This window comes from Pempheris klunzingeri, chromosome 7 (assembly GCF_042242105.1).
Source record: "Pempheris klunzingeri isolate RE-2024b chromosome 7, fPemKlu1.hap1, whole genome shotgun sequence".
Lineage (NCBI taxonomy): Eukaryota > Metazoa > Chordata > Actinopteri > Acropomatiformes > Pempheridae > Pempheris > Pempheris klunzingeri.
This window is the reverse complement of record NC_092018.1, coordinates 7,341,464-7,369,115: the sequence shown is the minus strand read 5'-3', so window position 1 is coordinate 7,369,115 and position 27,652 is coordinate 7,341,464. Positions and strand designations below refer to the sequence as shown.

At 39.3% G+C, this 27,652-nt stretch overlaps 1 protein-coding gene across 1 annotated transcript in view; it reads right to left on the bottom strand.

Moving 5' to 3' along the window:
* grid2 (glutamate receptor, ionotropic, delta 2) overlaps positions 1 to 27,652 on the bottom strand; it is a 442,371-nt gene that overhangs the window by 168,504 nt on the left and 246,215 nt on the right. Inside the window, exons 3-4 of the mRNA XM_070834212.1 lie at positions 24,826 to 25,113; positions 9,010 to 9,215 (exon numbers count right to left, since the gene is read on the bottom strand). Of these exons, the coding sequence (XP_070690313.1) occupies positions 9,010 to 9,215; positions 24,826 to 25,113 (494 nt within the window). The remainder of the gene's footprint in view (positions 1 to 9,009; positions 9,216 to 24,825; positions 25,114 to 27,652) is intronic.

Here is a 27,652-nt window from a genome sequence, read left to right as displayed (position 1 = left end):
TGAGTACAGGAATTACCAGAGGATGCAACAGCCCAAAACATGTTTCATAATCGAAGCAGCGGAAGTATAGGGAGGAAAGGAAGGATGGAGGAAAGGCATTTAATTTGTTCATCCCTTTATTCTATTATTCCTCTCTAAAGACCACACTCTCACCTCTATTATGAAGAATGTACAGTTTTCCTGTGTGTGTGCCATCATTTGATAGAATATCTTTTGGCCCGTATTGAGACCTACACATGTTGAATTACAATTACAGTTATGCAAGAATGTGTGTGTGTGTGTGTGTGTTTTATGCATGAGAGTGAAGGGAGATAAATTGATAGAGATGGAAACATGATGGTGGAAGAGTAGGGAGTTAAAGGAGGCTTGTAGGACACAGAGTTCATGAAGGGTGTGTAGGTGAGGTAAAGAGTGTGTGAGCGTGTGTGTGTGTGTGTGATTATGTGGCAGAGAAAGGAGGGAGGAGGATGGGAGAGAGAACAAAACAACAGATAAGCACACCGGCAAAGTGGAAAAAAATGTGTGATGACAAGTTCATACAAACACACACACACGCACGCATGCACACACACACACGCACACACACACACACACACACACACACACACACACACCCACACCCACACCCACAAATCTGTATCATTTCTAAAGTACTTACTGGCATCCCCATTAGTGGATGTACTAGCGGCAGTCAATAGTGCTAACCTTTGATGCTCCTTGTAGACACACACACACACACACACACACACAGACACAGAAAACATCCAACCTTTCAGGCCTTTAGCAATAATGCTCTATAATCATTGTGCTGTGGTCAGATAAAACCTTAATGTCATCGCACATCACACGTACACACACACACACACACACACACACACACACACACACATCATGTTTGTTGAGATAAGAACATAATGCCATCTCTGTCTGGTGATTAAGTTCAAGGAGAAAACTGGAGCCAAGCCCTTGAAGTGCCCTTTTAACTGCACTGGAAAGTGGAGAGCAGAGAATGCTAGCCCTCTGTGTGTGTGTGTGTGTGTGTGTGTGTCTGTTTTCTGTGAATACAGTACATGGTGACACAACTTCACAGGGTACATGGAACCTCAGTGGACCCTACAGCAATAGCAATACTGTAAATATAAATTTTAGCACTTCCTAATTAGATTTGTTTGGTCAATCTAATGGACTGTGGGGGTACTTGTGACTGTCCTAGCAGAGCCAGTCATCCACTAAATGCAGAATTGGCAGTTCAACCCCTAAAGCTCAAGGACATTTTGACTGTTGTCCAGACACTGATCTCCAGTTGCTCCTGATGGTTAGGCCAATGCCTTGCATTCAATTGCTGCCATTGGACCCATATGAGCAATGTTGTATTTCATTTCAGTCAATCTGGCTATTACCCTTTAGTTAAGAGGGTAATACCAAATGAATTACACCTGTGAGTATGGAAATGTCTGGGTACGCTGGGCACCTTCACTCACACCCTCTTTCTACTGATTGGGAAGGAACAAGACAGACCCCATCTTCATCACAGAGTGATAATTACGAGATTAATTCATATGTAAGCATCTGTTGTGGTTGCTGTGTAACAGGACACTGAAGTTGATTCCTGTCATTTCCTTCTCAGTCACCTGAGTGCGTCATAAAGTCATAAAGAAAGGCAAGCTATGACTAGTCTGGGTCCAACATGTAGCCTGCCATGTCTCAGGCAGTAAACACAAGAGTCAGTGATTGCCCGGCCTGACACAGTGACCATCTCAAAAAACAAAAGTATCATAATAGTCTGATACCCACCTCACTGTGAATAACTCCATTACTTTGGCTGACAACACAAATTGATAATGATTGGTGTTATCTGTGTGAAGCATAGCATATGACTAACACACACACACACACACACACACAAATAACCCTCTTTATTTGTTTTATCACTATCAACAATGTCATTCAAGTCTAGGTTGACTAACTTCTGCGCATATTTGTGTGTGTTTTTAGGAAATAAACATGTGAGAGTTATTGATTAAGCGTGCATATGTGTGTGTTTGATGACACAATCTAAATGCCACTTTACAGAGCGTGAAGTCCCTGAAATGTCAACATACAGCATTTGTATTTGTTTCTGTGTGATACACTATTTCATTGACTTTTCAGTTCTCAACTGAAGAGTATTCTTTTTCTTCCTCCCCTGACCATTTTCATTTGCTGTTCATGTTTAATGTTCATCCATCACACTCCACATCATCCATTTGTGTCTCTTTATCTGTCCCTCCCTTCCGCCTTGCCCTTCTAAATCACTTTCGCATTGACCTCTACCAAGGAACAAAGACAAATTTTAAAGTCACAAAGGTCTGAACCATGCATGTGAGTATTAATTGGCAATAAACGCAAAAGCCCCAAGCAATCTGTATTGTAGCTGATAGGAAGTCCATTAGTTTTGGGATTTTTATAAAGTAAGTAAAGTCACATTTATCAATTTAAATGTATTTAAAGACACCTTAATCTTTGTTAATCCCTACCCTTCTTTGTATCTCACGTCGCCCTGTCATTTTACCTACCTCAATTGATCCCTCCACTTCTTATTCTATCTCCCTACTTTCCTTAGCTTCAAAGCTTCTCTTCTTAAAAATGAACCTCAGTACCCATCAGTCCACCTTCTCCCTGTCTGTCATTCTATCATGAACTCCTCCCCTCCATTTTAACCATTTCAACATGTGCTCCTTATGCTTCATTGCAAAAGCAAAGACCTCACAGGAATGACGCACAATCTCTGTGTGAACACCAAGATGAAGAAAATCTCAATAAATCAAGGAATTCAATGAAACAACCTACAAAGCATTGTGTTAATCACTGTCATTTTCTACCCATCAATTTATTCTGACAATGCCTGGCCAACCCACTGCCCTCTACAGCTGAGAAGTTAGTGTGGATAAAAAGTTTGTTTTTGAAGTTGAATCTAGACTGAGAAAATAGCAAAAAATGTTGGCCTTCATGTGTCGCTAAAGCAAAAAAAGGAGGACAGAGAAAGACACAAAAGATGAAAACATTTCTAAGATTGAATTCAATCATGCTGAACCACAATGTCATATATTTCTGTGATGGAATTTTCTCCAATTTCCTTTCATTTTAAAAAACATTAACATTTAGTCAAATGTCCAGAGATATAGTCTTCACCAGTACTCAACATAATTAACAATTAGCAGTCAGCCAGATCATACATCTACATCAAAGTTATTAAATCAAGCAGTATCATAGCACAGAAGCACATATGGCACTCAAATATAAGAAAAAAAGAAGAGAGAAACCGACATGTTCACTTTTAAACTTGATACAAGATTACAAAACTATGTAATATAAATGTATCTCTTATATCCAAGACTGCAATCTTAAAACATTATTTTCATAATATAATATAATATAATATAATATAATATAATATAATATAATATAATATAATATAATATAATATAATATAATATAATATAATATAATATAATACAATACAATGTGTCCAGTAGGAAATGTTATCCCTTTTTTGGGTGTAATTGACAGCCACATTGTCTCTCACAAGCATATACTTAATGGCCCTTGGGACCAAAATGAATCAGAGGTAATTCATTACAAATTGTGGAAAATTCATGCACAGGGTGTTGATAAGAAAATACATATTCATCAATGGCACTGGAGCACAGCAGAATCACAACATCTGATTTAAGGCTCCATTAGCAAAAGAAGCCTGCTAATCCCGACCCCTCAGGGATGATTGTACAGAATGAATTAAAATGTATTTTCATAGGTGATCAGATGTCTGTGAGAATTGTAGGAAAATTGCCCATGACCAAGAGAATTGCTCTGCAAAAGACAGATTTCACACATATGCGTATTTTTTGACTGGTTATTCAGCACAGCACCCGTGGGCACGGATGCAACTTTAATGTGAATATTTCTATCCTCTTTAGATTAATGATAATATATACCCCAATCCCTATCTTTTAGTGGCTAGCTAATTATTGCATTTTGTTCATGTTTAATGGTATGACATGGAAACATGTGCTCTGAGTGTTGACAAGATGTGTGGTCATGATAATTTGTTTAAATTGACCAGTTCTTTAATACCCTGCCTCATCTGTGTTGCTTTCATTGAAATCAAAATTTTGTTGTTTCATATACTCATGGATTAAATGTTTGAATGTCAGACCTTTTTCAAAGCCAACACATTCTGCTACCTGGTGTTAAATGCAATTTTAGTGGTTCCAGTCTTTGCAGAAGTATTGTAATGTCGAAGCAGATATCTTTTGGCTGAATTTTGACTAAGACTTGACTATCATTGAGTAAAGTGAGTTTGGAGAAACAGGTGATCCAAGTGAAGGTTTAATGTGCCTTCTACCAAAATTATATTTTTATATCTTTTTTACAGATTGACAGAACACTTGGCAATGTAGTCAAAATCACTTCTATAGTAGTTCCTGCTACAGTAGGAGTCTCCAGGACTACATTTTGCTATAATGACATACAGACGCACACAGACATTCACAAGGTGAGAACAAAACCTGGCATGCTGTCGTAATAAAGCAGAGGAAGAAGTGCAGACATAAAGAAAGAAAGAGTAGAAAAAGTACAATCCTGAAGCTATGACAACAGCTGAACAACTTTTCAAAACACAGCTCCCAGCAGAGCCACCCACCCTGACTGTAACAACAAAATTCCACCCACTGAAGTAAAATAACTTCCAAGCTCCTTATCTTCCATATGCCTTTTCTTCAGGCTATTCAAGACATGGGAGGAAAGGAGCATAGATCATAGGGTCTTTATATACCATTTCTGTCTGAGTCTTGGGGACTGACAGCAAAAAAAGAATTAAACAGACCTGGAAGTATGATCAAAAAAACATAAATAAGTAGAAACCTGTGGCAGGTTGGTACTACAATTCATCAAGTGACTAAGCCAAGGCAAGGAAATAGCCAGCAAGCTAAGATGCTTTGACGTGTTTATGCTGGTGTTTTCATATTTTGTGGAATATGTAGAATGTCTAAGCGCATTTTGTCTGGGTCACATGGAGCTGTCACTGAGTCTCCCCATGATCTGCTGGCATATACACTATACTATTTAGATTTACATTTTATAATCTTTGACTGTGTCTAGTCAGATATCAATATCAGCTCCACAATTGAGCATATCCTGGTTCTTTCAGTCATGAAAGGCAGTGGACAGCGATGAGAGCAGGCTTTACACAGGCAAAAACTTTTGCAGTGGATACAGCCATATTCAGTGAATGCATTATTCAACACGTCTTATACAGAATATTTCCCTTCATGTTTCATTTGCGACATCTGTCATCTCTGGAATAATCTCCCACTCGTTTGATGGCCCTTCAAGTAAGAAATGACAGTTAAAGAGAAAACAGTCCCAAAATGGCAACATTTTAAAAATGTAATGCTTTGAGATCAAATGGCAAAATTCATATTTTCCACTTCTTTGCATATCTAATATGAAGTCTCTGTGCGTGTATGTGTGTGTTTGTGAGAGAGAAAGTGAGATGGAAGATTAATTTTGCCTGAGTACATTTTGACTCATGGCAATGTTGTCTAATTTCCAAATACTAATACTTTTGCTCATATAATATTTATTTGCTCATTATTTCATGATACTTCTGCCAAGAAAATGTATAATGAGTGGCAACAAAAAACACTGACTGAAACACAAATGGACAGAACCATGTATTTTTTCTTATTTAAAATTTTTTTTTTTTTAAATCCTTTTAATACAGATACCCTGGTTTTCACTGCAGTATTATTGAGTTCCTGGTATGGTTTCCTGTACCATTTATTCCTTCTACTGTAAGACCATAGTCACCATGTGTAGGTTTTATGCATAATTCATGATTAAAATATGAATATGGATGACTTTATACTGATATCATAGAATGATATACTGTTCATTGTCTCTGTTTTGTTTGCTTTGTGTTAAAGTAACTAAACATCACAAGCATATTCTAACTATGAGAAAACCTCACAGCAACAATTGTAATGATTTTCATTTTCTTAAATTCTTTGTGTTATTTGTCCTTTATGAGCTGAGTAAGTCCAGGGAAGCTATCCATTATTTTTGACAGGCAATATTTCTAATAGGACAATTGTCCCTGGGTAAGAAACCACTTTACTTTTCTGTCTACATGGAAGGAATAGGGAGCTGTATGTACCAACAAGGAGCCTTGTTGGCAATGGCTGGTACACTCTACCACATATACTAGACTGAAAAAGGTGACAGAGCAAGAAACTGTTAAATAATGCAGGCAATTGAATGAGTGCCTGTGTGGTGAAATGCATGGATATGCATGGCGGAAGATATTCTACTGAGAATCCAGCAGATGTTGAGCTTTTTTATCTTGCTGGGCTCACAATAGGGCCACAACTCTCAGAAAAGTAAGGACAGAGAATAAAGTTACAATACAGAGGAAATGAGCCAGCAAGTTTATGATGATTCATATCCATCATCATGGTTTGGCTTAAAACCATTCTTTCTTACATTTACAGATTTCCATATGTCATCTTCACAGGTGTAACCAACAACTAACTTAAGTCACTCTGGATCTATCAATCCAACAGAACTTGACTTTTACAATACATCATGCTATCTGACGGGTCACAGGCCTCAAGAAAGGAAACAAGTACTGTATGAGTGCTCTCTCTCACCTGACTCCCCATCAGCAGGGGGAAATTGTTTATTAGTGCCTTCAAAATGTTGAGATAAAAATCTACTTTGTTAATGTTAGGGAAAGTTAGATTTAAGTATATCCTCACACTCCATTAATTGTCACTCTCACCGCCTGCTATATCTCTCATCTCCCTTTCTCTCTCCTTCTGCCAAGTCTCGTAATTTTGCAATAGCTTCCAGTTCAAACATCAGGGCCTAATGAATCTGGATGGGAGGTGCTCTCTGTGACAAATGACCTCACAAATAACTCGCTGCTGGAGAAAAAAACAAGCTCTCTCTCCACATGTCTGTCTGCCTGCCTGTGTCTGTCTTTCAGTCGATGTGTCTGTCCCTCGCTTCCTTACTCCTCATCATCTTGCCAAGGGGGTAGAGAGAGAGAGAGAGCGGGAGAGAAAGAGAGAGGAAGAGATATGCGATCATCAATCTTATCCACCAGTCTTCCCCATCTCCCAACACTTCATCTATGATAGCCCTCTCCATTTGATGTCTGACTTTTAGATTAAATGACTGCTTTGTTAACCTTCCCAAAGACTAGAAAATAACTCTATAAAACTAATTTGGGTGCCACTTGCACACTAAAATGGGGGCTGACACTTCCATGTTGTATAAAGCTGGAGCAATTTTCCACACCTACTGTAGATCACATCTCATAGAACAAATGAATACGTGATTATACAACTGCTGAGAAGACAAAAATTACAATAGTAATGTAATTGTGCTCCATATCGCAGCATCACCTGATCTCAGCAAATAAACTGCTGGTTAAAACATCAACATAACCAATAGCCAAAACTAAGACAATACGACCAAGATGAGGGAAAGCCATGATGCTGTAAATCCTGCTAGATGTGTTATTTGGCAGTTGACGTAACTCTTTTGTCGGAACAACTTGATTAAGGAAAACGTTCATTGTTGTGAATTCGTTTTGGAGTCTGGTGTTTAAAAATCACTTAAATTAAGCTTTAAGGTTTCCATAGCACGAGTGCAAAACCTTGAGCAACATTGCCATAGTCTTCACAGACACTAAATAACCCCCCCCCCCCGTCACGCCTCCAGCCAAATTAGATTGTGATTGCTCTTTCCGAGGTCACTTTTAATTAAACTGAGATGAGAACATGACACATGGGATTAAGCCCCATCCAACCGCTTCAAATTATGAATTCATAACTAATGCTAGAGCCTCTTGCTTTCAACCATGACCTCCATATCATTTATGTATAAGAGCAAAAGGAACTCCCCTAATTGTCTTCTGCTGTGGAGCTAAAGAGCATGATAGAAGGGGGTGGGGAATTGTGTGTGTGTGTATGTGTTTGAGTGCACATGTCTGACTGTGGAGAGATTAATATATTAAAAAATATATAGACGATGTTTAAATGTAAGTTGTGCTATATACCCTGTCGGTGACAGTGTACCCTGAATTAATACTGACTTGACTACCGAGAGAGAGAGAGCGAGACCAGAAGAGCAGGGAGAAACTGATTTTTCCTATTTCCAATGTAAATTTTTATGACTGCCATGCCATGTTCAGGGCATCATGAATAATACTTCATTGGACTTGAAAGGACTAGCTGCTATAATTTTAGCTGATCCAGCTAAATCTTGAGTCAGAGAAACATCCATTAGCCTACATGTTTGATTATGTGAGACAAAATCTTATTAAAACACGCTTGATAACCTAAAATATACATATAAATAAGTGTCAAGTAAAACCAGGACTATTGTCTTGATGTGTACTACACTGTAGTATACACTGAGCTAGAAACTCTCCTATAGTGATCCTGCGTTAGTGTTTGGTAGAATTTCATGTACGTACAACAGTGTGTATCTGATGCCTTACTGTAGAGGCAGAGTAGGGGTTTCTAGCACAGCTTCATCTACTGCCAAGGAGCATGGAGCATGGAAAAAGGTCTGGAAAAGTCAAAACTAACAACTCTAGCAACACTTGTATCATACAGAACTTTATTGTTAGACTTCTGCCTTATTCACATACTTCTTCCTGCATTTCCTCTGGCAGATAAGTTGCAGTGCTTATGTATTCAGTTAAAATACCAAGAAATACCAAGAAATCAATTCTTGATTGATTCCACTCCAGTAGGGGCTGCACTAACCTACACAATTCTGTATCAAAGCGTCTAGATCCTTACGATATGATAACCTCTGAATAAATAGGACTGGGCACTTTAAGATATCTATTTAGTGTGCGACTCAGACTATGAGGGAAGCTTCGATGACTGGTGTTTTCCATTTACATTATAGTAATATAATCGAAAACGTGGGACCAAAAATCACCTCCCTTACCTCAGTGATAAAAGCCTTGGCAGTAGCTGGGCTCATGAACAGCACGGCTCTGCGTAGCGTATCCCTGTAGCGATGCAGCTCTTCCACGCGCATTGTTCTGAACAGACTTGTGATCATCATGTTGATATTAGATTCCACCTTCTGAAGGGATACATCCATTCCCTGCTGAGAGGTCCGGTCCAAGAAATCCTCAATTCCACGGATATCTAGTGAAATAGAGACAGGGAAAGAGGAGTGACTACTATATATATATTTAGCTCAAGCGGGACAGGTTCTTTTAAAAGTATTATACAAAAAATAGAAAGAAAAAGAAGACATTACAGAGAGATAGCAGCAAGATAAACATACACCTGCATACACAGATTTTACCACAAAGACCATCACTGATTACTTGACTCCATATTCTCTGCTCTATCTATATGAATAGGCTCAGTAAATACCTTAATTCAAGAGCTATTGCAGTGATTCCTTGCCATCAGTGCATTTGCATTAGTGAAAATGTATACTTTGCATTAATCCCTAGGACTCTGTATATATGTTGCTGGGTCAGAGTAAATGAAGATGGAACACAGCATAAACAAATTATTTAATTTCTGCCTAACAAAACTATACTTGTTTACTTGCTTACTTGTTTAGAGTGACTAACCCCTTTACAATTATCCAGTTGCAGCCAAACCAGCAAACCATAGCAGAACATCTGAGCATTACCTATGGCAAGACTGATGCTAATAAAGTCAAACAGAGCTAGGTTAGAGGGGTTTTAGTAGAGGCATGTTTAGGTAGAATTTCCGAATTGGTCAATACTTAATCTACTTAAAACACTTAATATGTATATGTAGATATATATTATATAATATTGTATTTGCAATATTGTCTTAACATAAATCAATAGTCAGTCGGAACCCATTAGACGATTTGGACATTTCACCCCTGCACTAAAAATTCATGGCCTTTGGTAGTGCATCTGGGTAAATCTGTGTCAATACTAAAATTCAGTCACCAGATGGAAACATAAAGCGTGTGTTCGCATACAAGAATGAGACATGGGCTTTCTGCAACTACTTCCTCATGCCGTGCCATGTAGGGAATGGCTGGAACTGACTCAATAATCCAAAGACATTGGAGTATCCATTATCAGGGGCTTTATGCAACCAGACACCTTTTGATTACAAAAAAGCAAGGAGAAGACACGTTTTGTAGTTGTAAATTTCCAAAGGAGAGCTTGTTTTTAATTGCTCTGTCATACAATGATAGGTGTTAAACTGCTGGAATCTCAGTGTTGATGACAGGTGTTGTGACGTGAGGTGTAGGCAGTGTGCAATGACGGATATCAGGAGAGTTGTGATGGCGCACACACACCGTGTCAAATAGAGAATGCTTTTTGCTACATGCTCAGTCTCTTTATTGTTGTTTGACTTGTGTTACATTAAGGTAAAAATGGTTATGCTAGCTTACTGGTAGAGTTTCTGATCAAAATGCTATATCATGTGATTATTTGCCTCATCACTCAGTTTCACTGTGCTACAGATTCGCTTGCTGAAGGATTCATGGACTTCATGCAGCTGTCCTGACGACCCAAACAAAGGACAGAGAAGATCGGATTACAACATACACAGAGGGAGTGTTTCATTCATTAATTTATTTATTCTCTGCTCACGTCACAATTACTCCACTGTATTTTAAAGATATATTGTTATTTAATGCTATATTTGTGTTCTAAATCTCTTGTAGTGCCCTGAGATGCCTTTGCCTACTCCAGTCCAGTCGCGCCCTGGCTGGCAGGGATCTCGTGACTAACAAGTTAATCTGAGCTGAGGCTTTTGTTTCCAGCACTGTACATCTGTCAGTGCAGAATGTCTTTATTTCTAGAAACTTGAATGTACAAAGCATTCTGTAGATGCATGCCCTCTCTTAGACATCCAAACACACACACACACACACACAAAAACAGCCGCATATGGTTCTGACTCATCAAAAGTGAGAGTTCAGAGACTTCAGATAGGAAAAAGGTTTTGTTCTTGTGTTCAAATGTTTGAATGTGATTTTTTTCCATTATCGGTGCTGTTAGAACAGGGGTGCATTAGTCAAAAATTGTCCATTATTTGCTGAATCCAATATATATTACAAGCAGGATACTAAGAGAACAAATAACTAATGACACTGTTAGATTAAAAAACCTAACTGTAATTATCTCTATTAAGAGTTATTTTTGTATAATAAATAAAGCAGGATGCTGGTGTCAATATTTTTACTGCCTGGACTCCTCTGTTCTTAATGAGCTACATTGCAGGTCAAGGTAATCCTAATTAAGGCACTTTGGTTGAGGCCACTGCCAATGATGTCGGAGGATCTGTGCGTGTGTGAGCGGTTATGTAAAGCAACTACCTAATGATGTATTTGATATGGAAAACGGATGACACTGTCGTCATTGCCAGTGTCATGGCTGAGCAATTAAGTGGATTGATTAGACTTGTTAAGGGCCAGAGGGCTGGGCCGATGGTGTGATTGCATCAATGTAAAATTTTGGAAGTTTAACAATGCATTATGGGGAGAAGCAACATGCAAAATCCTTGATTCAGAAAGAAATGAGTTTAGAAAGATGACAAATGCAATCTGTGCTCACACATACTCACATGCCACTGATGATAACAAGCAGGCTATGAGTTCAGAAGGTTAAGCAAGGGCAGCAGCAGACAGTTTATGAGTGTCAGATATTGCAGCAACACCTTCCCCCTCACTGAGAAGATTTAGAGGGTGTTTTGTCAGCCTTTTAGCATCAAGATGACATGAGGAAACACGTGACAGAAAAGTAATATTAGTCTGTGGTGGACAGTTAAATTCTGTGTCTTGCAACTTAATTCATGATATACAATACACATATGCAGATCCATACATGTTCATGCATGTAGATGTGCATGTTTTGCTGTATTGATACAATATAGAATGAGTGAGTGCTAAATTTTAGCTTTCATTCCATTGTATCCATGTTAGCTCTCATGGTTTGCCAGCTAATTGTGACATTGTTGTTGTATCTCTATGTGTTAGTGAGTGATGATTAGAAAGGTAAATAGGTAGGTAGCAAACAGAGATATCGAGATGGCATCTTTAATGGCCAAACAATTCTCTAATCAGAACAGAGGCACAGTAATTGAGCCATTAAAACCCAATTCTTACTATTAATTAACTGAAATAATAATCTATAGTATCAGTAGTAATTACTGTTTAACTATATTATCATTGGGAATGCAATCAACATCACTAGTGCTGTAACTCCCAATGAGCTACGTAACATAAATCAGCTGTAAAGAAAGGAGCAGCTGAGTGGCTCACATGCCCATACATACAGACACAGACAGGCTAATACTAATTCAAGATAACACACATAACCCAAATCCTGAAGGTTGTAGGGACAAAAATCACCACACAGATGGCAGTTCAACTGAGGCTCATTTCAAGGATGATCTTTTTAATGTACAAAAATAATAAAATGTCCATGATGTAGATTACCATACCTCTGTCTTTCATTCCACTAAAAGCAAAATCACGTTCACTTTCCTATCCTCATCAATAAACACCAGAGTAAAAACAGTCAGAGAGATGTATTATTTCTCTCTCACACACACACACACACACACAGAGTACACACTCAATACTTTTACCAGTCTAAGCACATTTAAGCTTCTTCTTAAACCTCCATATTTATCATGGCTCCCCCACTGTCATTTATAATCAATGGTAGCCGAGTTACATAAACATTTTACACCATCTGATTTATGTTCTCAATGGTAAGAAAGCTTTTTAAATCAACAGAATCAAAAAGCTTTTGTCAACAGAGCAAGAAGAAATCAAATTATGTAGAGAACCCAAAGAGCATGGTACTTACACATATACATAGTTTTGTTTTACTATACAGAATCATTTATATTCTTTCTGTACCAATCCAGTGTTGAACTACACTTGCACACCAGTTGGCCCGTTTGCCTATAAACTTTAACTCTGTCTGTGCTTTATGTCATGTCCGCCTATTTTTAGTGGCTGTGTTATATGCCTCTTTGTCGCCATGTACCTCTCTATCTGTCTGCTCGCCTGCTGACTGACGAAAGGGCCACTATGGCTTTATTTGCTATCATCAATCCATTCCTCACCCTGGCATATAGTAGAGGTTGTGTGTCTAATGGATCTGCCTTGCTCCACTCTATGAAGAGCTGAAAAAACAAACCCAACAGTCTTATTCCATACAAGCCATTCAAACTCGCTATGCTACGACTGTGCAAGCCATTATATTTAGCCTGGTTTACGACAATGCGATAATATTCTAAGACCCTCTTAAGACCTGGCATTAACATGCGTCTTTTGTGGTCTGATCACAAGTGGATAACTTTTAAGTACAGGTGTGAATATACCCAAGATACATTGAGGACACTTTGAGATCTGATCGCTAAGACCACATTCAGAGGTGGTCTGGGCAGCATATGGCCACATTCTCTTGTGTCCTGGGTATCTTAAAGGACCACCTACTTAACTGACATCCTCTGCCCAAGTGGAAAGTATGCTGAGGAGCTAAGAGATGCTATAAAATAATCTCTAAAAACTGTGCTATAAAATAATCTCTAAAAGCGGTGCTATAAAATAATCTCTAAAATCATATGCCTGCTCATCAATGATTTGTATTGTGGTGTTAAAGATAAGATAATAATGTTTAATGGAACACGATGCTGTGATATTGTCGTACCAAGTACAGACACGCCGACTTTTAAAAGGGAGCCATGGTTTGAATAGAGGAGATGTTGCTATTAGATAGGATTTTTCAGTGTTTAAACATTTCAAATGAAACGTTCACACATGATGATGTACATGTTTATTTGTATACAGAGTGGGGAAGTGAGATCGAATCACAAGCAATCAGTTGAGGCATATGTGGAGAGGCACTTTAACGCCAGGTGTAAACAGACGCATTTAGAGCTGTCCGCCTGTGATCGGATCACCTCAGAAGGATGTTTATGTTAATATCTCAGGGTTCTACAATACTGTTGGGTGTGGTTACAGGTTTTTATACTGGTATTAAGTTACTCCTTAAATGCTTTGTTTAAAGATTGCAAACTGGAACATAGACATTTTTAAACAAAGGCACACAAGCACATAGAGACTTTTGAGAAATTACATTCATATTAAAAAGTACAAAGCAATCATCTGCTTTATTACCATAAACAACGAGTCAGGTAATCATAACCAATGTAGCCTGTAGCAACGTAGGGTGGAAGAGTGTAGAGTTTGCTGTGTGTGAGATATTCACTGTAGGAATGTTTTATGACAACCACTTTTGAAAAAAAAAAGTCATTGACTTTCAAATGAGGACATATCTTGGTCCAATTTTACACATTATTGGTCAAAAGCATCCTCATTCCCTCCATCAACGTTTGGTTGAGTTCCTGCCTCCTGTCGTTCAAAGGACAAGGCTTGAGCATGTACTCCCCCACTGCTGAGCGGATCATTGGCTGTCAGCTGCCTTTCATCAAGGAGCTTCAGGACACCATAGCGGATAAAAAGACAGGTAAAATTGCCACCGACCTTGCCCACCCAGGCAACCATCTGTTTGAGAAACATTCCTCTGGGAGACAGTACCGGTCCATTAACACCATGATCACCCATCACCTCAACAGCTTTTTCCCCAAGCGCTGTCATCTTACTCAACCCCTCCTCCCAAGTCTCCCATGCAAAGATGTACTGTGCATCTCCACAGTGCCAGGCCTTTTCATCCTCATCTAACAGAGATGACTGTATTATTGCTGCCATGCTATTCCCTGTCACCCAAGTGGTTTTTGCCACATTTTAAAAAACTTTTAGAGTGTGTGCGTGACTCTGAGTCATTTCAGGTTTTCACTTACCTTGTAATATGCCACTGTTAATAATGGGTTTGTGTGTTGTGTTTTACAAGTGGAACTGAAAAGGCATTTTGCAAAGAAAACTCAATCAACTGGAATAGCTTTCATAATACCTTATAAAACAAGGTTGAGATTTGTATGTTACGGTTCTCCGTGTGTCCCTTTCCCCAATTCGTCAGGCTTCCCTTCTTTCCCCTCTATCCCATCTATCCTCAAAGTCCCTGGCTCAGAGTGAAAGCGAGAATTAATGTAGTGTAGCAGCCAACAGCATGCAGGGATTTCACCTGCATGTACCAACCAGCTCAGTGGTACACTGTCTGTGTTCAGAAACCACCACTTCTTCCTCCCCTGCTTGCTTTCCTCTCATCCCTCTGTCTTTCCTTGGCTTTTCATCTGAAACCTCCCTCAGTTTCCCCTGTTTGAATCTCATTTTGAGGGTGTAAAGTCCAAGCTATTATTTCAGCTGAAAGGCAGACTCTGTGTCACGTATAATGCCCATCAATTCAACACCAGAGACCAGTGGAAGATCAGATGAGTAATTACAAAAAGCAAATTATGTATTTTGTCCTTTTCAAGCATTTAGTCAGTTACGTGATTTGTTTCTGCATATACATTGCATATAACTATTACTAAAATGAGCAATGGAAGAAAAGACCAAAATCGGGGTCTTCTGTCTATATTATGACAATGCACACAATTCTAGGCCATTAGATACCTTTTAATAGGAGATACATTAGAGGGAATCTAAATAAAGTAGTTGCTGGAGTCTGTGCTGAGAAAAGCCCTTCAGAGGAAGGATAGCAAACAGGAATAGAAAAATTGATATGAACTTTGCACTTTGAAGAGATGAAATAGACCAATAGTCAGGAGGGAGGTGTTAACACATTCGATATTAGAATCTCCTGAGTGTTAGTGTGGAGTGGGTGGGAAACATCAAACATCTGCAAATGAGATTCAGCCTATGTATCTCCCTGGCAGTCTGTCAGAGCCTAATGCTCCCTTATTCTCCTTTTGCTTGATTTACAATTTCAAATGATAGAGAAATCACCAAACTTTGGGACTGTACACTTTCACTAAGGTTTCAGTCTTACTCTCCCTGGTGTTTTAACCCTTTAGGCGTTTTTTCAAGAAAATATACAATTTTGATATCAAGATTTCAAAAGGCTATAACTTGAAAGTAGTTTGAGATAAAGGTATACTGTCAATGAGAAAATTGTTCAGTATGACTCAAAGTCTGTGATGGGAGTGAAATTATTCGTCTAATTTGCATATTGTGACGTCACAAGGTGGCGGCCATATTGGAAAATGTTCAATTTTGATATCAAGGTTTCAAAAGGCTATAACTTTAAAGTGGTTTGAGATAAAGGCATACTGTAAATGTGAAATATCTTTAGTATGAATCGAAATTTGGGATAGGCTCCAGAATTCATCATTCAGAAAAAGAGAGATGAAATCAATGGGCTCAGAATTTGTCAGCTTGTCTCCACAATAACCAACAGGCTCATCAAAATTTCGGATCCACTTTTGATACTCTTCCTCTTCTCTCAAGAACTGCCAGCCATCATCATCATTATCATCGCCGCCGCGATTTACGGTGCGGCAATGAACGCCACCTCCGCAGCCATTAGCGGTGTGTTTTTTCCCGCGGCTTCTCATCCCCGCTACATTCACCCATATTTGCGGTGTTATGAGCCCCCCTGCCACCTCGATCACGTCCCCTGCTTGACGTTCGCAGAATGCTTCTACCCCGGCCACGCTGAGGTGAAGCATCCGCTATACCATGTGCTGATTGTGGACTATGGAAACTATGGAAAACACTCTTTCGCTCTCGCTACGCTCTGCACAACTACTTCTGCTTCGCCGCCGCGTCTCTGCGCCGGAGGGTGTTTTACAAACTCTTTTTACTCTAAAACTTTGAATAGAACCACGCCCACAAATGCTGCTCAGATTACAGGCACACATGTCTGCCATGTCCTGGTGAAAAGTAGTAACAAGATTCGGCACCACATTTATAGATACAGCCTGTTTTATTCAGCAATGTTGCTTGTCGCAATTTTGCGACTTTGGCGCTTAAAGGGTTAAGTCTGGGCTAGGGTTAGGGATTGGGAAAGAGTCAAGCCTAACTGGTAGTTATATTGGAAAGAGGCATTGTCTGTCTATCTTCCCATTTGTAGTAACAGTTTGACTGGGCTATCAGAGCTACCACGTTTTCCCAGTGACTGGTGGTTACTCTCCAGCAGGGAGTGATACTTGGTCACCCTTTGTCCTTTACATGAATTTGAGTTTTTCACTGCCACAGAATCTACGCCGACATAGATTAGCTTTGCTCAAGGGGCAAGGTAAGCTGAAGGAGGAGTAAGGGTGGGTAAGAGTGACCTTGCATCACTTTTCTATCCATTTAACGCTCCAGCAATGTTTTACATGATGAATTGAGTCGAGGCCAAAGTGGGTAGCAGAGTCTCAATAAAAAGTAGTGTACTGAAGTACTGAAGTGTTTTTTTTTTTCCAGTTCCTTGTTTTCCACTGACGTGAGGTATTGTTTCAGCAATACTGATGAAGTAATACATCTCAGGTGAAAACATGACTAGAGTTTAATTACTCAAAAGTCTTCAAAGACTTTTATTGTGACTAAGTAGTGATTGAGGAAAGAACAAATAAACTTCAATATCTTTTTCCAGCAGGTATTATAAAAAAGCCATCCCTTGTTCATTTATTTATTGGTGACAGGTATATTTGACATACAGTACAAAGTGGTCACCCACTAAATCTTTGCATCATGGAAAGGAAAAATGTATTTTTTTGCAATTGCCTCTCATGTTATCTTTACCCTGTTCTGTTCTGTTGTTAGACCAACAACTTTATCTCTTTGCTTTGTCTTCCCCCTCAGCCTTTACCTCTGGCTATTCTTATCCCTGCCTCAGGCATTGCTCTGTTGTGTGGCTCAAAGACAGTGGTTCTTATGTGAGTTGAGCATTTAATGGAATGTAGGCCTGTTTCCAGCAGGCTTAGCTCGAGAGAATTAATTCATCAGCTGGCATTCTGGCTGAAAATGTTCAAGTACTAAACCCTAGGGATCTGAACCTGAATTTGGGGAGTTTACCTCCATATAGGAAATCAAATGTCTTAGGCCCTGAAGCATCAGTAATCTACCTGACGGCCTATTGCTGTCTTAATCATCTATTCCTTTAGATCTACATGCCTATCTCAGTTCACCAATCTTTTGCTTCATCTCTTTTGCTTTATTTCCCTCCTTTTATTGCTCTCTTTTACTTTTTTTTCTAAAAGCTCCAGGCTTCACATCCCCAGAATCCCAGCAGAGAGCTTAACCAACACTTGCAAAAAACCAACACTCTATAAAGGCTTGGCACCTTTTAGGTGTGCATACCCTTCCCTATCTCCCTAAATCTTCTCCAGCTTTTAATGCCCTCCACACTCTACACAACATCCTCTCTGATTTCACATACCTCGTGTCTAAAGTTCTCTCCACTTCCCTCCACCCCTTTCTTTGTCTGTTCTTTCTATTTATGACCTATCTTGATCTTGACCGTCCTATACCTTGATCGGCTTTGACATTTTTTTAAGTTATACACACTGCTTGATGATTATCAGTACTCAGTTGGACTAAATGATTTTAGATGCCATCCTGGCTGGCCAAAAAAATGTGGTTTGCAGTTTTAACCAATGTCCTTTCCATGTGGAGTTTGTATGCTCTCCCCATGCTTGCGTGGGTTCTCTCTGTGTACTCTGGCTTCCTCCCACAGTCCAAAGACATGCAGGTTAGGTGAACTGATGGCTCCAAATTGCCCGGGGGTATAAGTGTTAGCGTGGATAGTTGTCTGCCTCCATGTCTTGGCCCTGTGATTGACAGGAGACCAGTCAAGGATAAGCAGTACAGACCATGGATGGATGGATTTTAGATGCAAGCACATTTTTCCCCAAAAACAAGGGCTCTGGGATTTGAACGCTCAGTGACCATGGGGTGTGGTTGTGTTGTATTCCGGTTCTGTTTCCTAACAAAAACAACAAGGGCAATGCTAATTGTTGTGTAAATATCCACATCTATGAAATGATCCTTTGCATTTAAATGAATGTTTATCATCAGTTTACTGGTATTGGCTAGTTGTTCTTGTCACTGCTTTTCTTGAGTTTGTGAAGCAGAGAGATGAATCCATTCCTTTTTCCTGCTGCTATGCACTATTCAGGGTATACAAATATGAGATTAGAAAAAAATAAGAGAGCATGTTGCTACAGTAATGAAATTGTCTCTTACTACATTGATTTCAAAAGACCTGCAAATGTGTATTCAACATGTGGAAAACAAACAAATGAAAGCTATACAATTTTTTTTTAAAGTATTGTAAATGTATCTGCTGGCAGCAAGCTTGAAGATATTTCAAATTCCATATGCTTTCAGTGGAAATCAAACCAGAATGGACCTATGAAGAAGACGAAGCTGGAAGCAACCAGAAGGTGAAGCAGCAACATACAATGGATACACCGTTTTCCACACAATGCGTTGCAATATCTTTATATGGTTAAAGTGGGCCAAAAAAGGAAGGGAGGTTTACAGGGCCCCTGAGTTTTAGCATGGTTGAATATGGTTTATAGGAAAATACTGTGTACTGTATGCACAGGATAAAAGTGAGAACTAGCATCCTTCCTTCCTTTATAGGGGTCTGCCCTCTCCCTGCCCATAGAGCTCATTCTGAGGTTTATCAAAATCCCAAACTTTACAAATCTGGAAAAACAAGCTTTTTAGGTTTTGTCCTATAAAATGTCTTCCAGCAGTTCACTGTACCTCCATATTTTCAATGCTATTAGATCCTCATCTCTCTCAACACTTACGCCTTAGCAAATTTTCATTGTTAAAGACATTTTACCTCCAGTGTCCTCCAAGGATTTAATTTAGTACTCTGGGGTCACACCATTTGAAAATTTTTTTTTACACCCATTACAGTTGTGTTGTGTTTATCTGCTTGCCTGACTGCCTTTTAATCTGCCCTACCAAATCTACTATGCCTTTAGATCTCTGTCCCTATCCCCTCTCTGCTTTACTGTTTCTGTTTTCCCTGATATATTCGCAATCGCTTTTATCTCTTTTTCTCTCTTGCTCTCCAAACGATTTTACTCCAGAAGAGACAAAGTAAGACATGACCTCCCTGTATAAAGCTTGTAGATTTTTGGTGTTTGGCTCATGAGTGTACCAGTTTGCCTCCATTCCTCTGAAACTTCCATCATCAACTTTTCCATGTCTCTCTTGGCATAGCTTTCAAGTACTTTTCACCTCCTCATTCACCTCCCACCAGCACTCCCTCCTGTGGTGTCTCTGGGCTTTGGTACAGTTAAAAAAAGAGTTATCCAGCCATGCATCCATGTCTCATCATTCCTTGTTCTCTTTCCCCAGTCTCTATAAACAACTTTGTGCATGTCAATTTTTCATGCTCTTTTCTCCATTTCCTCCCCCCTCACTCAATTTTGACTCTCACAATTCAGATATGGTTCAAATAGAGCAACTTCTCACTTCTAGGTAAGGTCAAAACAAACATCCACATACAAGGCTTATGGATTTGCAGAGGTTTGGTTTTTCCCCTTTATACCACCACCAAAAGTACTCTGTTCCTTTTGTGCCACTATTGATTTAAGTCATATCCTCTCAAAATATTGGCTGTGTGACATAATACATTAGGTCTGTACTATCGACTGTATAAAAGAAGTAGTAGTAGCTTCCAGGTCTGAAAAGTGAAGCCAATGCAAAATGCCTTAAACCTGCATTCTCTCTAATGCCAGAAGGGAATGACTCTGCTGGTTGAAAAAAAAAAAGTCAGATTGTATTGAAGTCTATGAGAAAATGACCCTACTTCTCACTTGATTTATGACCTCAGTAAATACTATACCCTAATTAGTTTATAATCTCAAACGGTAGTTTCAAGTCTCCTTCAATACAGCATGATGTTTATCTAGTAAATTATGGCCCCATTCAGATTCAAATAGATGATAAAGCAGGGTATGTTTGGGGCAAGACTAATTATATACTATAATATTTATGTATAGTCTACTATGAAAATAGGTCAATTTTAAGAAAATGTTAAGGATGTAGGGGTGTGATCAACAAATAATTTCACTCCAACCTGTCATATTCAGTATTTCTGCATTCAGGGGAAGTCGAGCTGTTAATAAGAGAAGTTCCCTCCTCGAAGCCCCTTTCCTGTTCTCAATCTGTGCTTGATGTGTTTCTATATGAAGGCTGCAGAGAGATCCAATGTTAAGTTAACGCTTCCTTTTGTTATTTCCCTTTTCATTCCGTGCTCATTAAATGCCCCACCCCTATCTGTCCTGTCAATTTTTTTTCTTTTCCACCTCTACAAAGGGGCAGATGCAACAAGGTGAGGTGAAACTCTTCACAGTAGCATCAGTGGACACATTGCAGTACACACTGTTCTTCGTTGTATGAAGCAATAGAACAATCAGCATCGTGACAGAAACGTGTTTAAAGATCATGGACATGGGATGCAACTCCAACCCACAACACTTTAAGCTCATGGCACAGGGCCAGAGGCAGGCACGGCAAAATCTATGGACTGGTATAAATGGTATCCTGTTGAAGTGGGCACCAGTTTACCAAACTGATTTTCTATTCAATTTATAAACTTCTGTTAAAATATTAAACAGACGCCATAAAAGAATAAACAGTGTGCAGGTAATGGATAAAAGTCATGAGGGGCTAAGCTGACATTTTAAAGAGTTGCCCCATTGACCACCATAGTCAATATGACACAGGTGAATAGCTGTAAACATGTGGATGCTTTTTACTGGTGTTTGTTCCAAGCAGCCAAGCTAGAGACACATATCTGTTTCTGTGGGGCCAATACTTCTCACGGGACGTGAAACCTCAGATAATATTTAAGGCCTTTGATTATTTTCACACACTTTCACCTTTATTGAAACAAAAATATTTGTCCAAAATATCAGCATTTCTATTGTTTTCTCTTAATAAAAGACTGGCAGCCTAACAAGCATCACACTTTTACAATGGCTCTTTCATTCAGCTACAACCTTTTACTATGGTGCCTCAGGCCCCTCTTGTCAATGGCTAAAAGCAAAACTAAACAAATCATCTTAATGTCAACAGTGTTATTACCACTAAGTGGTACTTCACACATTTGCTCAACGAGGCCAGTGTTGCCGTAGTTCTGACTGGATTACGGGCAAGGTGACTCAGCATGTAACAGCAACTTGCCACTCACATTTCCAATATATGTCAGGTTTTACAGCGTGAATACAGGGCACCTGATGAAAGACTGAAAGGAAGTGAAAGAAACGTGGGAGCTAGAAAAAGAAAGACAGTAAAGAAAGGAAGATTTTGGGTGAGGGAGAGAGATAAACTATGAGAGAAAAAAAGAGTGATAATAGAGAGAAAACATGTGTTCTCAGTGTCCGGAATGCACCAGTAGAGCTGAAAATAGGGATTGGGACAGTTGCGCCATAGCTTCATTTGAGACGACACACTCGACTGTCTGTTCTCTAAAGAACTCCTTGTACAGAGGCGAGGCCTTTTGGGAACATTGCTATCATCTTAAAAAGGCCATCTCTGTCTCTCTCTCTCTCTCTCTACCTCACTTTCTTGCTCACTCTCTTTTGCAGTCTTGCTTTCTCCCCTCTCTCCTTGAACAGGGGGTGAGGTCATTAGGGAACAATGGTGATATCTTTAAAGGGCCTTCTGTGGAGAGAACAGCACTGCCAAAACCCAGAGGATCCATGTGCTGAATCAGTGGCCACAGAGCACAGAGGGGATAGAGTATGAACATGTGTGTGTTTGTGTGCATGCATATGTGTGTGTATGGGGTCTATTGAGCTATTTTGTGTGAACTATGCCACTTTTGGGGACACATTTTGGAAAGTAGTGTTCTTACTTTCAGTCTGGATCAGGGTTAGGTTAAGGTTAGAGTAAAATAATTTTCCCAGCAGGCAAGAGCATAATTGTTGGTAATTTGCACGCGACTTACTAAAAAAGTGGATTACATGGTATGAAATGTAGGCTTTCACAGTCAACTTTGGTCGAGAAGGAAAATAACCAGGAACCACATCTGTTGCTTCAGATTTCAGTATATGGACAAAAGGTCATAAACAGCAAAATCCTGCAGATAACAGTTCGATTCAATAACCTGCAGTCAAGTAGTTAAATAGTCAAGTAGTGTATTCTACTGTATAGAAGTTAAATACTGTATATAATATATTTCTTTATTCATGTTGATATTAGATTGCTGCTCATGCAGGACTCATCATATCATTCATCATGGGCCAGTGGGACAAATGCTGATATTGCAAAATACTTTATATGTCATGGTAAAACATATAAGAAGCTATGTCAGCAGTGTAACATACATACAGTAGGACTATAAGTGTACACTCCAACTGTGATATTCTACATCTGTAATCTACCAATTACTTGACAGATTGGATGAAAATTCTCTTTCAATGAGTTGCTCAGGGTTGATTCAATCACCATATTCACTTCTCTGACTTCTGAGATATGGGACCACATTAACCACTATTCAATATCCATCCAATATAAATTGCTTGGTAGGGCTTACGGCTAAGAACATAGTTTCATATGACATAATCAATACACTGATAAAATGCTCTAATGCCTCAGAAGATTGAGTTTGATTCTGGAGAATGCATTGCAAAACAATTGTGCTGCAGAGATCTCATTGGAGATCAATGTATACAACACATTAATTGTGTTAATTGACTGCAATGAGTGAAATGGAGCCCCATTATGGCTATAAGGATTAAATCAATGCTGAATCACCAAAGGCAGAAAACAATTAAACTGCAGCCCTCTATGGCATAAAACTTTTAGGTATGTTATGCTTCCGTCTACCCACCAATGAGTGATGTCACAATTGATTTTTTCCATAAGCTAGCAAAATACCTGCTTTAACATCACTCACTGGGGTGTGATCCAAAATGCAACATGCTTTTAAGTTTTGGCTCACTAGGAGCAGTGGACAAGCAGTCTTCTCCTTGGCATGACTCTTGAGTTAATTTACCTTCACACATTAAAGTGCCACAATAAGGTAGGTGGAGCAGGCCCATGAGGGGAAAATTAGGGAAAACCTTTATAATACGACCAGTAAATCTAAGAATATGAAATGCAAACCAGAGAAATGCAAGCTATTGAAGTTATGATGGCATAAAGTGACAGGACATGTATTCTATGAGCGTTTGTCACCCCATGTCTAAAGAGAGGGACAGCTGTATAACAAGATATAATGATGCCAAGTTATTGTAGCCAAGCAATTACAGAAGTTGGGGCCAGAAAGGACACTTGAATGGCACAATATATATAACACATATCTACATATTATGAATTCACTTGCACATACCCAGACAGCAACAGCAAAGCCATATTTCTGTAAAAGTAGCTGAAGAAACAGAGTGGCACTTTATAAAAAGGCACACAGGACATCTCTAGTCTAATGTTAGAGTTAATGGACTGGGAAGAGAGATGGCAAAGTGACAGAGAGAGACAGAGAGGCAGCGTAAAATGAGACAGCATACACGTGCATGCCCACTGATGTGTCACTAGCATAAAGATGCATAAAGATATAAATGCATGTGTGCCTGTTTTTGTGTTTCTGTGCTTATGCATACACATTTCTATGTCTGCCTGCTTGTCTGCGTTATTTTGGCAGAAAGAGATTGAAGACTGAAAGAAGGTTGCTGACTTAACCATACATCCATCAGCTCTCTAATGTGTGTCCTACCATGCCAAGAAATCTTAGATACCATTACATTAGATAAATTAGATATATAGATAAATAACACCAGCTTCATAGACCTACTGTGTCTCATTGTATTCAATTATCTATATAAAGGTACATTTAATGAATACTTGTATCAATGATTGCACAGTTGATTATTTCCTTACCAAAATCAGAATCATAAAAGAGGATGAACTTCTGCCAGCTGTACTCAGACACCACTTGCATGATGACCTCGTTGAGATAGACCGGTGGACGGACCATTAGGGTGTAGTCATCTGCTCCAGGGATGCGACTGGTTGGTGGGCAGGAGGAGCGGGGTGTTCCCGCTGGGGAGCGCTGGATGAAGAGGTGGGGGATGTGCATGGCATCAGCCAGAGTCTGAAGGCTGCCCGCTGACATGCAGCCGATTGAACTGACCAGAGCCAGGATACCACGGTTCATCAGCTCACAGGCTGTATGGAGGAGAGCGAGACAGCAGGGAAAGAAGCAGAAGGAAGGAGGAAAAACAGAAGAGGAACATATTAGTTTTCAAAGCGAACAAAAGACAGTTTCCTTCTACTCATTTTATGGCAAGAATCACCAGTGGTAAAAATATCTGTTACAGCTGTGGGCAATACCAAATCACAGTTTTGATCATGGTAATTATTTGTGGTAGGGGAGCACTAAGGCAAATAATACTTATTCTACAGGTCACCACACTACAGCACCTACTAATAGAGAGAGTGAAATTTTAAGCAAGCTGTTTCTGCTAGATTCCACATGCATTGCATAGTTATTTTGAGGACCAAAGCAGTTACTGTCAGACACAATGTAGTGTGTGGTAAGTAGAGGCATGAAAACAGAGAGGGAGGAAACTGAATATAGAGGTATGCATACACAGAGTAGAACGGACAAGAAGCCACTACAACACAAAAAGAGGCGTTTTGCTGCATTACTCTCTTGTCAGTACATACAGGAAAACCTCTAAGAGCCTGAAAACACTCATTCTAAGCTGTGAGTCATTGATGGAGACATGGACATGATAAAAGTACTTTCGAAGAAGGATTGTCACCTTCGTATAAACCCTGTCAGTCATAATACATATGCTGACAGGTTGTGATATGATGCGATGATGTGATGGAGGGTGACACCAAAGCACTTGCTTTGCTTGTTTTGCCACTTTATACTGAATTAGTCAGTGCACAATGACTGATACTTTGGTTGTTTCTATCCACCCTGTAACTCCCATTTCCATAGAGTATGATTTTTTTAAAATGTGTATTAAAAGTTGTATAATTAAATCATATTGTAAAAGATGTCCTTCTTGAGACTATCCACAATCTCAGCTGTTTGCGCTCTACTGCTTAAATGCTCCTCAGCTCTTAGACACTATCTATGTTTATTTCACCTCCCTTTTTCTCCCTTCCCCTTTTCATCCTTCCTAGACCTCCAGTGCTGTCAAAAACACCTCTACCTCCTACCCTCTCAACCCACTCCCCTGTTATCTCCCTTCTTGTCCAAACAGCCCCTCTGAGTGCTTACCTTTCAGCCCCAATCATTTCAAAGTTGCAGTCTTGCAGTGATTTTCATTTTAGTTGCCTTACAGCACCGCTGAATGTACACTGTCCTCAAACTGGAGTCATCTGACTTCCTCTTCCACCTCCATTCTAACATCATCTCATCAGCTTTCCTACCGTTGGTCCAACCATGCTTTGATTCATCTTACTTTACCTCTTTTTCGGTCACTCTTTGCCTCCCTTACTCTGCTCTTCCATTAGTTTTACCTAGATCGTTACCTACATTTTGTCCTGATGTCCTTGCCCCCTTTTTCCATCCCTCATTTATCCTTATCCTTATTTCATCCCTCACATCTGCTCCCATGCTGCTCCTCACTGCGTCCTTCACTGTATGCTAAGCACCAGTGTGCTTATTTCACTTCTAGCCAACTCTGCCACAGAGTCACTGTGTAAAACAAAAAGTAGTGGAAAAGTTTAAAGACAAACACACAGATACACGCACACACAAATGTGCCATGGTGAAGTACTGTGCAATGGCAAGAAAGCACAATCTAAAACACACACAGTCAGCCTGTATAATGCCACACAGACTAATCTGTCGACACTACAAAAATAAAGCCAGAGCAAGAAAGAGAAAAGAAAGAAAGAAAGAAAAGCTTGAGGAGACAGATTCATGGTGCTGAGAAAAGCAGAATAAAACATTGCATGTGTGCATGTGTGTTTGTGGGTGTGAGAGAGAGAGAGAGAGAGAGAGAGACAGTATTAGAGCTATACAATATGACAATTTGTCAACTGGTTTGCATGAAAACAGCCTAATGAGTTGGATTTCAAAGTGATTTGTGAGGCTGAGTTCTCAAACAGATCAAAATCCAAGCACGCATGTGTTTGTGCATTAATGATGCACAACATGGTGTCTGCTTAATTGCTTTTGTTGTTTAATTACATAGTCCAAGCATTACTGATTCAATTTGGATATATTACCTTTGAGAGGAACAAGTCACCCAAAAGTAAATTTATGTGACACTTCAATTATCTTGAATAGTCTAAATTTGTAAACAAAAAAGGCTTAATGTACATGACTAAAGACACTCCGGAGCTGGTCCACTCAAAAAGGCACAGTTTTTGGTTACAATTGTCACTAAACCCTAAAGCAGTTTGGTGACATGAAGCTTATTTGAATGTAATAGCTATGAATAAGTGAACATAAAACCTATTTTGTAATTAATTGGCAATAGATCGTTAGGAATGATTTTCCTTTTTAGCAATAGCTAAAGGGTTATTTCACGCAACCATTTCTTCATGCACTGATGTAGAGGATTAATGAGTAGGAGTAAAGCAGTTTCAATCTCTCTGCCCATTGTGCAAGTCCACATTTTGAGGAATTAATTAAAGTGTAACAATATATGATTAAAACTCCACAAAGTCTCTGCATACTGCTTAGTCATGGCCATTATTCTTAAAACCAATGAGCCCAGGATTTATCTTCTATCTAGCC